The following is a 14,141-nucleotide window of genomic DNA, read 5'->3' on the forward strand; positions in this document are numbered from 1 at the left end:
GAAGTAAAAACGCCCCGATGTACACACATAATACACGCCCAGTTGTACTTTTGCAAGCCTCATTTGCATAAATACAAAAATGGTCATAACTTGGCCAAAAATGCTCGTTTTTAAAAAATAAAAACGTTACTGTAATCTACATTGCAGCGCCTATCTGCTGCAATAGCAGATAGGGGTTGCAAAATCTGGTGACAGAGCCTCTTTAACCCCTTCCCGCCGGATCACGTATATTAACGTCAATAAAAACGGTGTCTTACCGCATTTTGACGTTACTGTACGTCATGGAGATGAAGCTGGCTCAGGAGCTGAGCCAGCGACATCACCGCCGGGTGACAGCTGTATGTTACAGCTGTCACCCTGAGGTATCGGCCAGGACCGGAACTAGCATCCGATCCGGCCGATTAACCCCTCACATGCTGGGTTCAATAGAGATCGCAGCATGTGAGGAGTTTATAGCCACCGGCACCCCAGCAACGTGATCGCTGGGTTGCCGGTGGCTGCAAAGGCGATCGGAGGGCTAATGCTTACCTCCCGATCAGCCTGTAACGGAATCCTATGCCCCGTCGTCGGCGGTGCCCAGGAGCCGCAAGATGGCGCCGCCTCAGCTTCCGGCTCAGAAGCTGAGCCGGCGTCATCAGCAGTGGGTGTCCGCTGTATGTTACAACGGACACCCCGATCTATCGGCAGGAACCGGAGCTAGCTCCGATTCCTGCCATTAACCCCTTCGATGCAGCGATCCATTGTGATCGCTGCATCCTAGAGGTTTGTAGAAAATCGGCATTCTTGCCATGCGATGGCAAGGCTGGCGACTGTTACTATGGCAACAGGAGCCCTAACAATAGACTCCTGTCTGCCATTACGTAAGCTGATTAGGCCCCGCCCATAGGCGGAGCCTGATCGGCTTGCTGTCCGTGAACAACTGACAGTTCCAATACATTGCACTACATAGGTAGTGCAATGTATTAGAACATCAAACAAACAGTTGGACATTCAAGTCCCCTAGTGGGACTAAAGAAAAGTGTAAAAAAAGTAAAAATAAAAGTTGTAAAACATACAATAAAAGTTTCAAATAATAACACAAAACACAATCGCCCTTTTTCACTTATCAAGTCATTTATTATAGAAAAAAATAATAAAGCCATACATATTTGGTATCGCTGCGACCGTAACGACCTGAACTATAAAAATATTATGTTATTTATCCAGCGCAGTGAACGCCGTAAAAAAAAACAAACTCAAAAACACTGCCATAATTACTGTTTTTTTGGTCACGGTCTTCCAAAAATTGAAATAAAAAGTGATCAAAAAGTCGCATGTATCCAAAAATGGTACCGATAAAATCTATACCTCGTCTCGCAAAAAACAAGCCGTCACACAGCTCCATCGACGAAAAAATGTAAAAGTTATGGCTCTCACAACTTGGCGACAGAAAAAATACATTCTCTTTCCAAAAGTAATTTTATTGTGCAAAAAGTTATAAAAAAGTTCTATAAATTTGGTATCGCCGGAATCGTACTGACCCGCAGAATGAAGGTAACGTGTAGTTTATAACGCATGGTGAACGCTGTATAAAAAAAAAAACAACTAAAAAAACTATGGCAGAATTGCTGTTTTTTTGTCACCTTGCCTCCCAAAAAAAGGATAACAAGTGATCAAAAAGTTGATTGTACCCCAATATGTACCAATAAAAGCTACAGCTCGTCCCGTAAAAAAAGAGCCCTCATACCACTACGTCTATGAAAAAATAAAATAAGTTAAGGCTCCAATAATTCAGGAAAGAAAATTATCCAGTTGTGAAGGCCCGAGGGGAACGTTTCTTCTGTTTCAAAAGGCGATGTATCAAGGCACTAAAATTAGGGAACCAGGAAGGGGAGGGCCCAACCATATCCGCTGGAAGCGACGGTGCCCGTATTATACCAGGACAACGCTTTCCCGGCAAAATTCCCCAAACTGCAAAGGTGCGGAGTGTGGACCAAAAGGGGGATAAGGAAGGACGCCAGTTATCAGTGCGACACCGGCCTGTGCAGACAGGATCGATCACAGCGTAACACACATCTATGGATCATATTTTTATTTTTTTTTACCTTATTATTATACCACCTGACTATGCCCCTGATGTACTCTGCCCAGCTCAGATATGCCCCACATTATAAACGGAAACAACAGTGATACTCCAAACAAAACTATTACCAAGCAAATTCCACGCTCCAAAACCCAAATGGCGCTCCCACCCATCTGAGCCCTAGAGTGTGCCCAAACAGCAGTTTACTTCCACATATATGGCATCACCATACCCGAGAGAACCCTTTTAACAATTTTTGGGTGTGTGTCCCCAGTGGCACAAGCTGGGCACGACATATTTGACACTGAATTGGCATATCTAGGGAAAAATTTTAATTTGTACCTTCCGCAGCGCAATCATTTATGGAAAAGACACGTGGGGTGAAAATGCTCACTACACCTCTTAATAAATGCCTTGAGGGGTGCAGTTTCCAAAATGGGGTCACTTCTCAGGGGTTTCTTTTATTATTTCACATCAAAGCCTCTGCAATTGTGAACCAATACTTTATATGTCGCCAAATTAGGCCTCAATTTTACAAGGTACTCTTTCATTCCTGAGCCCTGTCGAATGTCCAGGCAAAAGATTAGGGCCACATGTAGGGTGATTCTAAAACAGGGAAACACCGCATAATAATTGAGAGCTGTCTTGTTATGGTGGCACAAGCTGGGCACCACATATTGGCGTATCTAAGGAAAAATTCCCATTTTCATTCTCCCACATCGTGTGCACACGAATTTCTGCAAAACACCTGTGGGGTTAACATGCTCACTACACCCCTAGGTGAATACCTTGAGGGTGTTGTTTCCAAAATGGGGTCACTTCTGGGGGGGATCCACTGTTTTGGTCCCACGGGGACTTTGCAAATGCAACATAGCGCCCAGAAACCAAATGCAGCAAAATCTGTACAACAAAAGCAAATGGCGCTCCGTCCCTTCCGAGCCCTGCCGTGTGCCCAAACAGCATTTTATGACCACGTGTGGGGTATTGCCGTACTCCAGAGAAGTTGCTTTACAAACGTTGGGGTTCTTTTTTTCCTTTATTTGTTGAGAAAATTAAAAATTTGGAGCTAAAGCTACGTCTTATTGAAGAAAAAGGATTTTTTTTATTTTCACTGCCCAATTCTAATAAAATCTATGAAACACCTGTGGGGGCAAAATGCTCACTACACCCCTAGATGGATTCCTCAAGGGGTGTAGTTTTCTCAATGGAGTCACTTTTTTGGCGTTTTCACTGTTTTGTCCCCTCAGGGGCTTTGCAAATGCGACATGGCCGCCGCAAACCATTCCTGCTAAATTTGAGCTCCAAAAGCCAAATAGCTCTCTTTCCCTTCTAAGCTCCGCTGTATGTCCAAACATCCATTTATAACCACATGTGGGGTATTGTTTTACTCGGGAGAAATTTCTTTACAAATGTTGTGGTGCTTTTTCTCCTTTAGTCCTCGTGGAAATTAGAAAAAATTAGCTAAACCTACATTATCTTTGAAAGCATGACGATTTTTATTTTCACGGCCTACTTCCAATAATTTCTGCAAAAAACCTGCGGGGTCAAAATGCTCACTATACCCCTATATAATTTCCTCAAGGGGTGTAGTTTCCCAAATGGGGTCACTTTTGGGGGATTTTCACTGTTTTGGCACCGAAAGAGCCCTTGAAACCTGGTGCCTAAAATATTTTCTAATAAAAAGGAGGCCCAAAATCCTCTAGGTGGTCCTTTGCTTCTGAGGCCGGTGCTTCAGTCCATTACCGCACTAGGGCCACATGTGGGATATTTCTAAAAACTGCAGAATCTGGGCAATAAATATTGAGTTGCGTTTCTCTGGTAAAACCTTCTGTGTTACAAAAAAAATAGATTAAAAATGAATTTCTGCAAAAAAAAATGAAATTTGAAAATTTCACCTCTACGTTGCTTTAATGCCTGTGAAACGTTTAAAGGGTTAAGAAACTTTCTAAATGCTGTTTTGAATACTTTGAGGGGTGAAGATTTTAAAATGGGGTGACTTTTTGGCGGTTTCTAATATATAAGGCCCTAAAAGCCGCTTCACAACTGAACTGGCCCCTGTAAAAATAGCCTTTTGACATTTTCTTGAAAATGTGAGAAATTGCTGCTAAAGTTCTAAGCCTTGTGACGTCATAGAAAAATAAAAGGACGTTCAAAAAACGATGCCAATCTAAAGTAGACATATGGGGGATGTTAACCCCTTAATGACCGCCGATACGTCTTTTTACGGCGGTCATTAGTGGGCTTTATTCTAGAGCGCCGCTATTCTACGTCGCTGCTGTAGAATAAAGTAAACAGAGCAGGGAGCCGTGAAATCTCCCTGCTCTCAGCTGCTAGAGGCAGCTGAGGGCTGGGGGCGTCCCTGCTCTGCCGGGTGAGATCGATATTAGTATCGATCTCACCCGTTTAACCCTTCAGATGCGGTGCACAATAGCGAGCACCGCATCTGAATGGTTTTGGAGAGAGGGAGGGAGCTCCCTCATCTCACTGACACCCGGCGATAAAATCGCCGAGTGTCTGTGTCTTCTATGGCAGCCGGGGGTCTAATAAAGACCCCCAGGTCTGCCTGGAGCGAATGCCTGCTAGATCATGCCGCAGGCATGACCTAGCAGATGCCTGTCCGTTTTAAACGGACAGGCAGTAATACACTGCAATACAAAAGTATTGCAGTGTATTATAATAGCGATCGGAGGATAGTGAAGTCCCCTAGTGGGACTAGTAAAAAAGTAAAAAAGTTTAATAAAGTTAATAAAAAAAAAAAAAGTGAAACAAAAAAAATGGAAAACCCACTTTTTCCCCTTACAAAATGCTTTACTATTAAAAAAAACTACAATAAAGCAAAAAAGTTACACATATTTGGTATCGCCGCGTCCATAACGACCCCGACTATAAAGCTGTTACATTATTTAACCCGCACTGTGAACGCCGTAAAAAATAAAATAAAAAACAATGGAAAAATTGCTGTTTTCTGTTAATCCTGACTTTAAAAAAATGTGATAAAAAGTGATCAAAAAGTCGCATCTACTCTCAAATGGTACCAATAAAAACTGCAAGTCGTCCCGCAAAAAACAAGACCTTATACAGCTATGCCGACGCAAAAATAAAAAAGTTACAGCTCTTTGAATGTGACAATGTAAAAAATGACTTGGACATTAGGGCCCAGAATGCAAGCAGGGGGAAGGGGTTAATTAGCAACAATTTTGTGTGGTATAATGGCCTGTCTTACAAGCAGATACATTTACATTTAGAAAAATGCTAATTTTTGCAATTTTTCACAAAATTTTGGTGTTTTTCACTGGTAAATATTAAATTTATCGAGCAAATTTTTCCACTATCATAAAGTCCAATGTGTCACGAGAAAACAATCTCAGAATCGCTTTGATAGGTAAAAGCGTTTCGGAGTTATTACCACATAAAGTGAAATATGTCAGATTTGAAAAAATGGGTCTGGTCCTGAAGGCCAAAATGAGCTTGGTCCTGAAGGGGTTAAGTAAGGGCCAAAATTGACACCTGTTATTCCACAGAATGAATGACTTCACCAATTTAACTCCTCACTGCTATTATTTTGAACAAGCCCCTTTCAATGAATGATTTAAGTAAATTATTTGCTATGTAGAAATATCACTTCTACCAAAAACATTGATTTATCAGGTTAATGATGTTTGACTGCTAATTTTTTTTAACACTACCGTAGATAACATTTGTGACTATGGATAGCAGCTTCTACCCAGGGAAAAAGATGTAGTTCCAAACAAAGAACAAACCTTACTGCACACTCAATGCAATAGTGCACAGGGCCGCTAGAAGCATGGTAATAATTCTTTACTTCCACTTCTATCAAATCTTGAGCAGGAGTTGTTTTCCAAGAAGTACACGTCCAAAATATCCATCTCTATGCTGAATTGATTAAAGACTTGAAGCCTTATCTAAGATCCAGACAGTTGTTATCTTGTCTTAGATACAGTGTGGTGTCCATTACATTGACAGAATGCTGATCTTCTGAAGAACACCCCAAATAATATCATCAATCTTTTTAGTATTTGATTTCTGTCTAGCCAGATGGTGGTAAGCTATGACCTGAACGTCCTACAAGTAGAAGCATTTCATTGTGGAGATGAATATTAACTTCATGAAGTATGGTTTGTGTCTGAGGCCGCTCACTGTTTGCTAATCAGAACTCAAGAACAGATTTAGATTCTGTTCTCCATACAAATGAATGCATGTGGTGTACGATCACTTACTGCGGAGGGTAAAAATAATCATATTATAGGTTTTACTTTCCTTCAAAAAAAATAAAATAAAAAATAGCATAGTATTAGATTTATATAGTATAGTAGATGATTCAGTGAAGGTAGTCTATTATCTCAGAATAATAAAATATATAGAAACCTGATCATGTTCTTCAGGAGATAAAACAATGTTATTTGCACATTACAGACTAGTATCCATTGCTAGACAGTTTGTGAAATGAATTTCTGCATCATTTTGGTCTAAAATGTAATTGCTTTTATGACTTAGATGAACATTCAAAGAGGATTCAATAAGAAAGCTTATAGTAAATGATCAAATATCATATTCTTTTGTTGGTAAAAATATGTGAACCTATGTTTTTACGCCACTTGAGAATCAATGTCTTCAGTCAAACGTTTAGGATAAAGCCCACGCAACAGCATTGACGCGGCAGCGATTCGGCCAACAGACATGTCGACACCCTGTTCGGCGCGGGTGTCACATTTCATATTAATTGCCATTAAAGGAGTTTTCCACCTTCTGACAACTGATGACCTTTTCTCCGGGTAGGTCATCAATATATCATTGGTGCGGGTCCGACACCCGGTCCCTGCACCGTTAAACCACATATTATGGCACATAATGCTATGTACGGAGCTGGAAGCAGCTGGCTCCGTTACATAGAATAGTGGTCATGCTGCAGATCTGCTCCTATTCACTTGAATAGGAGCAGTACTGCAGCTCGGCCACTATTCCGTGGCCGGAGCCAACTGCTTTCGGCATGTACGTTCAGTGCACAGAGGCACCGGACCAGCTAATCTGTGCGGGGTCTGGGTATCGGACCCCCACAGTTCATGTATTGGTGCCCTATCCGGTGGATAGGTCATCAGTTGTCAGAAGGAGGAAAACCCCTTTAATGAATTTACCCTTTATGGCTGCAACATTTTGCAGGTAAACAGCCGTTTTACCGCCTACAACGTGCGGTCATTAACGAGTAATGCTGCCTCACTCTTAGGCCTTATTCACACGAACGTAAGTGAATGGGGTTGTTCAGACTGTCCGTGATTTTCACGCAGCGTATGTGCCCTATACTTGCTTGTGTTTGGCGCAGCACGCACGCATTGAAGTCAATGGGTGCGTGCAAATCGCGCACCGCACACAGGAGCACTTCCGGGTGCTGCGAGTGATTCGCGCAACAGTAGTAAAAAGAATGAATGAAAACAGAAAAGTACCTCGTGCTTTTCTGTATGTAAACATAGAAACAGAATGTCATAATGATGCCGGCTGCGCGAAAATCCCCATTAACTTATCAGCCCCATTAACTTGAACATTGATAAGCTGCAATATCATACAAAGCTCATGGATAAGATGGTAAAAAAAAAACAGACACTTTTTGATCATTTTACAACCACTTTAAAGGGGTTGTCCACCTTTTGACAACTGGTGACCTATCCACCAGATAGGTCATCAGTATGTTATCGGTGCGGGAACAACACCCGGACCCCGCAATACTAATCCGCTCCGGTGGCCTGCGGGCACCGGATGTTGTGGCACATAATGCTATGTACGGAGCCCGGAAGCAGTTGGCTCCGTTCATAGCATAGCGGCCGTGCTGCAGAACTGCAGGTCTGTTCCTACTTGATTAGGAGCAGAGCTGCAGTACTGCTGCTCGGCCGCTATTCCGTGGCTGTAGGCACCGGACAGAGGCAGCGGACCAGCTGATTTGTTTGGGGGCCCGGGTGTCGGACCCCCATGGATGATGTACTGATGACCCATCCAGTGGATAGGCCATCATTTGTCAGAAGCTGGAAAACCCCTTTTACATTGTTTTGTAATCTTTTTCAATCTGATGATTATCAAAATCCAATGTTGGATTTAATTTGGTCACTGTAATATGTGGTAAATGAAACGGTCACTTGTTTAAAATGTTGTACCTGTGCTGTGCGTCTTAAAGAAACAATAAAACATACAAAAGCCACCAAAAAATATCATAACAATTCCTTCCTGAGGCCCCATGCACACGAACGTAAAAACGCCCCTAATTACGGGCCCATAGACTTCTATTGGCCACGGGTACCTCCCCGTATGCTTACGGGAAGGTGCTCGGGCCGTTAAAAAATATAGGACATGTCCTATTTTAGGCCGTAACTACGGCACGGGCAGGCCCATAGAAGTCTATGGGGCTCCCGTAATTACGGGAGCGTTGCTAAGCGACGTCAGGAGATAGTCACTGTCCAGGGTGTTGAAAGAGTTAACGATCGGCAGTAACTCTTTCAGCACCCTGGACAGAAACTACTGATCACAATATAGATCAACCTATAAAAAAAAAAAAGACGTTCATACTTACCCAGAACTCCCTGCTTCTTCCTCCAGTCCGGCCTCCTGTGATGACGTTTTAGCCCATGTGACCACTGCAGCCAATCACAGGCTGCAGCGGTCACATGGACTGCCGCGTCATCCAGGGAGGTCGGGCTGGATGTCAAGAGAGGGACGCGTCACCAAGGCAACGGCCGGGTAAGTATGAATTTCTTTTACTTTTACCTTGGAAAGGGCTGCCCCTTCTCTCTATCCTGCACTGATAGAGAGAAGGGGCTGCCGATTAGTGCAGTGCAATTTTGCAGAAAAAACTTGCCCGTAAATACGGGTGGAATACTGGTGACACCAGACCCGTATTTACGGGCACGGGTCCGTAAATACTGGTGCAATATGGGTCGAATACGTGTGACCAAGGACCCGTATTTACGGGAGGGAAAAAATACGTTCGTGTGCATGAGGCCTTAGGCTGGGTTCACACAGAGTTTTTTGCAGGTGGAAAATCTGCCTCAAACTTCCATTTGGAAGTTTGAGGCAGATTTTCCTCTGCCTGCATGCCGATTTAGGCCCGCATTGAGCGCCGCCGGGCATAAAACGCCACGAAATACGCTTTCTCTGCCTCCCATTGGATTCAATTGGAGGTCAGAGGCGAAGATAGGGCATGTACCTAGATCTGCAGGAAATTAACCCCTTTGTCAGTCTGCAAGATCTTCTGCATGTTCCTGAAACAAACTATATGCATTATATAAATCCTGCAAACAAACAGTATGAGCAATTAGATCACCTATTTACTTTTATCATTCACTTCTAGTTTTAGTGCTCCTCTAAAGAGATTCCCTAGATTAAATCAGAACCTCCTTGAGAAATACCAGGATTAAGTATCCCCATGTGTAACCATTTTATATTAGTGAACATTTGTTCCACGCAGCATATAGGTTGAACAGCTGATCAATTTTCTTTTCATCTATCTTCCTCCAGGTATGAGCAACCCAGCTTTAACCATTGAGAAGGAAACTTAGTTCTATGGAAGTGTTGCAGATGGTTAAGAAGTAAGACTAATATATTTAGTATCAGCATCAAGCCTTGGTGTGTACATTGTTCTAATCCATGTGCTTTCTCTGTAGGCTTGCAGACCATGGGCAGATGATGTTCTTGTGAGGAAGAAGTCATGCACTCATTGGCTAGCTTTACATCTGTTTCCAGAGATGGCAGCACCTGATTGGCTCTCTCCATTACCGCTAAAAACCATGCAGAAAGACTTTTCCTCCCCTGCGGTAGACCGCTAACAGCAGGGAACGTGTAGGAAGTAATGGAAGGAAGAGGAATCCTTTGTAGTAAACAGTTGGCAGTTCTGTGTTGTATGTAAGGTTGTATTTTAACAGTGTTTATGATATTATAGCACAAACAAGCATTATCGTCATTCCTCTTCCAAGAAGGAACATTCTGCTATATTTCTTGAATGCAAAGTACTTTTTGAAAAGAATGATGGCAGCATATTTTATATGTAAAAGCAAACAGTATTTATCTAAATAATAAGGCCAATTAAATGTTATTAATGATCTCATTAAATAACATCAACAGCAGCAGAGTCCAGATATCTTTACTGCTTGGTTAAGTGTACCACCAGCCAAAAAATAAAAACATACTTTTGGAATCCGTCAGATCAAGTTCTCTGCCAAGTCTTATATTGCAGCTGCTACTTCTCTGCAGTCAAGGCTGTGCACATGGAAGTAAGCGTACCACGTTCAGCCATTCTAGGCCTGCTCGCTCCATTACTGTAAGCATCACGTTTGGGTAGTTGAGGACACTATTGCCGTATTTGTCCCATAGAGGTCTATGGTAATGGTACAGAGGTACAGAACACATTTGTATGCTTTTTTTGTGGTAAACAAACATACATCTGAAGAACTGTATATGACACAAAAGTGATACGAACAGAGACTTATGCCAGGTTCACATATTCAGCATTTTTTTCAGAATTTAGGTGTGGATGCTTTGCCTACATCCTGACAGAATCCGCTAACATTTTTCCAGCAATGCATTTGATTGGGGTATTTTATACCCCATTCAAACACTCAGGAAAATATTTGATTGAAAAGCCATGGATTTGCGTCAACGAATTAGTGTGTGGATCCGCTGGCCAATCTGTGGTAGAAATTTAAGTTTCAGCTGTGGTTTATCTTAAAAAAAAAATCAAAACAAAAAATTATACCGTGTGAACATGGCCTTAGTCTCCTATCCTGGGTACTGAATTAATTGAATGGTTGTTTAACCGCTTAGATGCAGCAGTCAAAAGCGACTACGGCATCTAAGCGGTTTGGAAGAGGTGTGTGGCCCACTCCAACAGCTCAGAATTGCTGTTTTTTGGTCATCTCGTCTTCTACAAAAAAAATTATATAAGTGATCAAAAAGGCGCATGTAGCCCAAAATGATACCGATAAAATTACAGCAATCCCGGAAGAAAAAAAAAAAAGCCCTCACATGGCTCAATCGATGGAAAAATAAAGTTATGGGTCTCAGAAAATGGTGACACAAAAGTTTATTTTAAATTTATTTTTTAACAATTATCTTTTCTTTGTGAAAGAAGTAAAACATATAAAATTAGAATTTTGATATTGCCACAATTGTATTGACCCGCAGAATAAAGTTAAAATTTAGTTTTTACCGCACATTGAATATCGTAAAATCAAAACACAAAAAACAATAGAGGAAGCGCTGTTTTTTTCCCACTCCACAAATCCTTTTTTCCCCAGTACATTATATGGTAAAATGAATGGTCAAGCCCTCATATGGTTATAATCGACGTAAAAATAAGAGTTACGGCTTTTGGAATGTAGGAAGGGAAAAATGAAAAGCCGAAAAATGGCTGTGGTGGCAAGGGGTTAATTACAAAGTTGGCATTTTCTCCTATAACCATAATTTAATATGCCATTTAATTGCTGCCAGTGGAATAACACTTCAAGACTATTTTTTACTAGATTTTAACTCCTTCCCGACCACCCACTGTCTTTTGACGTCAGGCGGTGCGGGTGCGGGTGCTTAGTCTACAGAGACTTCTTTTGGCGTCACTGCAGATTAAGCTGATGAGCGCTCGTCCTCTAAGTAGGAGCTAAGTAGGAGCTGTAATTTACAGCTCCTGATCTTAGAGCAGCCTCCTGAACACAGCTGGGTGTCGGAAAACATTCGGACCCCAGCTGTTTAACCCTTTGATTATGGCGGTTCGTGTCCGCGGCAAGATCAAAGGGAATTCCCCTCTTTGATTGCATCACCAGGATTCCAGTGATGCGATCAAACAATGGGGAATCTCTCTGCAGTCAGCACTGGGGACCTACAAAGGACCCCAGGGCTGTCTGTTCCGTTTGCCTGCTGTTCGGGCACACTATCTGCTGCCCGATCAGCAGCCTGTGTGATAGTGACACTGTGTAATGTATTAGCGTACAGGAGTATGCTAATACATCACAAGTAAAAAATAAAGTTACAAATAAAGTTATCCCTTGATGGGATTTAAAAAAAAAAGTAACAAAACAAATAAATAAAAACAAGTCCCAAAAAGTCTTTATTTTGCATTAAATACATTTTATTGCCCCTACAATAAATAAAAACAAAAAACCTACATGTTAAGGATCTGCCAGGCACAGCTTCTGTATCCACGCCCATAGGTAATCAGTCTGCACCTGCTTCTATGTCTGTGAGACTGACTCCATCTTCCACCACTCAGGATGGCAGGCTTAGGAGTGGGAGAGCCTATCACAGCCTGGCCAGACGGAGCTAGCTCCCGCCCTCTGTCTATTTATACCTGCCTTTCCTGTTCCTCCTTGCTTGTGATTCTTCTCGTTTTGTTTCCTGGCCCTGCTGCAGCTTCTTGAACCATTTGACCCTTGCTTACTGACTACTCTCCTGCTCTGCGTTTGGTACCTCGTACACTCCTGGTTTGACTCGGCTCGTTCACCACTCTTGTTGCTCACAGTGTTGCCGTGCGCAACTGCCCCTTTTCCCTTGCTTCTGTGTACCCTTGTCTGTTGTGCACTTATTGAGCGTAGGGACCGTCGCCCAGTTGTACCCCGTCGCCTAGGGCGGGTCGTTGCAAGTAGGCAGGGACTGAGTGGCGGGTAGATTAGGGCTCACTTGTCTGTTTCCTTACCCCCCATCATTACACTACACATATTAGGTATCTACACGACCGTAATAACCTGAAGAATTAATCTAATGGGTTATTTAGCGTGAAACGTGAACGGGATAAAAAAGAAACAAAAAAAACTATTCCGAGAATCGCTTTTTCCTATATTCACGACGTGGAAAAAAATTTTTTTACCCCCAAACTGTGGGAAAAAAAAAATACTATTTCTCTCGCATAAAACAAGGCCTCATACAGCCACGTCACTTCCTGCCCCAGGTCCTGCATCGTGTCGGACGAGCGAGGACACATCGGCACCAAGCGACAGAGGCTACATCGACTTACCTGCAAACGCCGATGCTGCTGCAGAATCACCTGTAGCCTCTGTCGCCTGGTGCCAATGTGTCCTCGCTCGTCCGACACGATGCAGGACCTGGGGCAGGAAGTGACGTCACAGCGTGATCTCTCGAGAACACGCTGTGTGTCTGTGCACTGCCAGAAGCTGGGTGTTAACGAAGAGTAGTGGATGATGCTGATTCGTCAGCATCATACACTTCTATTCACAACGCCCAGCTAGTAAAACAAGTAAAAACGCCCAGATATACACACACAATACACGCCCACTTGTACTTAACTTTAAACACGCCCAGTTGTACTTAAGAAAGCCTCATTTGCATAAATATAAAAATGGTCATAACTTGGCCAAAAATGCTTGTTTTTAAAAAATAAAATAAAAATGTTGCTGTTATCTACATTGCAGCGCCGATCTGCTGCAATACGAGATAGGGGTTTGAAAATCTGGTGACAGAGCCTCTTTAAGGTCTTTTCAGGCCCGGTCATTAAGGGGTTAATGCTTCTGACAACAGTAATAAGAAAACATTACACTTATGGTCAAGTACAAGACAATTTGCACAATGAACGAGGAGTACGGGTGACTTAAATAGGAGACTTTTGGCTCTCTGTATTAAGTCCCTTTACTCCGTTCCTAGTTCGTTACCTCTGTTTCCTATATAGCCTGCTTACTTTGTATTGTTTACAATGTGCACACTCCAGTCCTTCACACACTACAGGAGTAACATACAACCCTCGCAGATACTTAAAGGTTTCACAAACTTCTGACATGTCAGACTTTCTATTGAGCCCGTACTCCGATACATTGGCTTTCCGGAAAAAGGCGAACAGACACAAAGCGGCTGAGCGCTCACAAGAGCGCTTCCGCTGCTTCGTTTTAGCGATTGGTTGGGGTCTCAGTGCTCGGACCCCCAACAATCAAAACTTCTGACATCTACTATCACATGTCAGAAGTTTGTCAAACGTTTAGTTATCCTTTAAATATATAAAAATACTTTTATTTATAACAGAAGTGACAAAGCAATATACATTACATCAGGATACAACACATTACATAGAGAACACAACCACACA

The 14,141-nt window shown here is 42.4% G+C and overlaps 2 protein-coding genes across 7 annotated transcripts in view; one reads left to right on the forward strand and one right to left on the reverse strand.

Annotated features, from left to right (window-relative positions):
- The window catches only part of ZDHHC2 (zDHHC palmitoyltransferase 2), a 155,420-nt gene extending 145,164 nt beyond the window's left edge, over positions 1–10,256 (forward strand). For all 6 annotated transcript variants that reach the window (XM_075860118.1, XM_075860120.1, XM_075860119.1 and 3 more), the window contains 2 exons: positions 9,581–9,651; positions 9,727–10,256. In XM_075860118.1, coding sequence (XP_075716233.1) covers positions 9,581–9,621 — 41 coding nt within the window. In that variant the 3' untranslated portion in view covers positions 9,622–9,651; positions 9,727–10,256. The remainder of the gene's footprint in view (positions 1–9,580; positions 9,652–9,726) is intronic.
- The window catches only part of CNOT7 (CCR4-NOT transcription complex subunit 7), a 76,214-nt gene continuing 72,232 nt past the window's right edge, over positions 10,160–14,141 (reverse strand). Inside the window, exon 9 of the transcript XR_012882772.1 lies at positions 10,160–10,436. The gene's annotated coding sequence lies outside the window, so the exon portion shown is untranslated. The remainder of the gene's footprint in view (positions 10,437–14,141) is intronic.

The sequence above is a fragment of the Rhinoderma darwinii genome, chromosome 1, assembly GCF_050947455.1.
Source record: "Rhinoderma darwinii isolate aRhiDar2 chromosome 1, aRhiDar2.hap1, whole genome shotgun sequence".
NCBI lineage: Eukaryota > Metazoa > Chordata > Amphibia > Anura > Rhinodermatidae > Rhinoderma > Rhinoderma darwinii.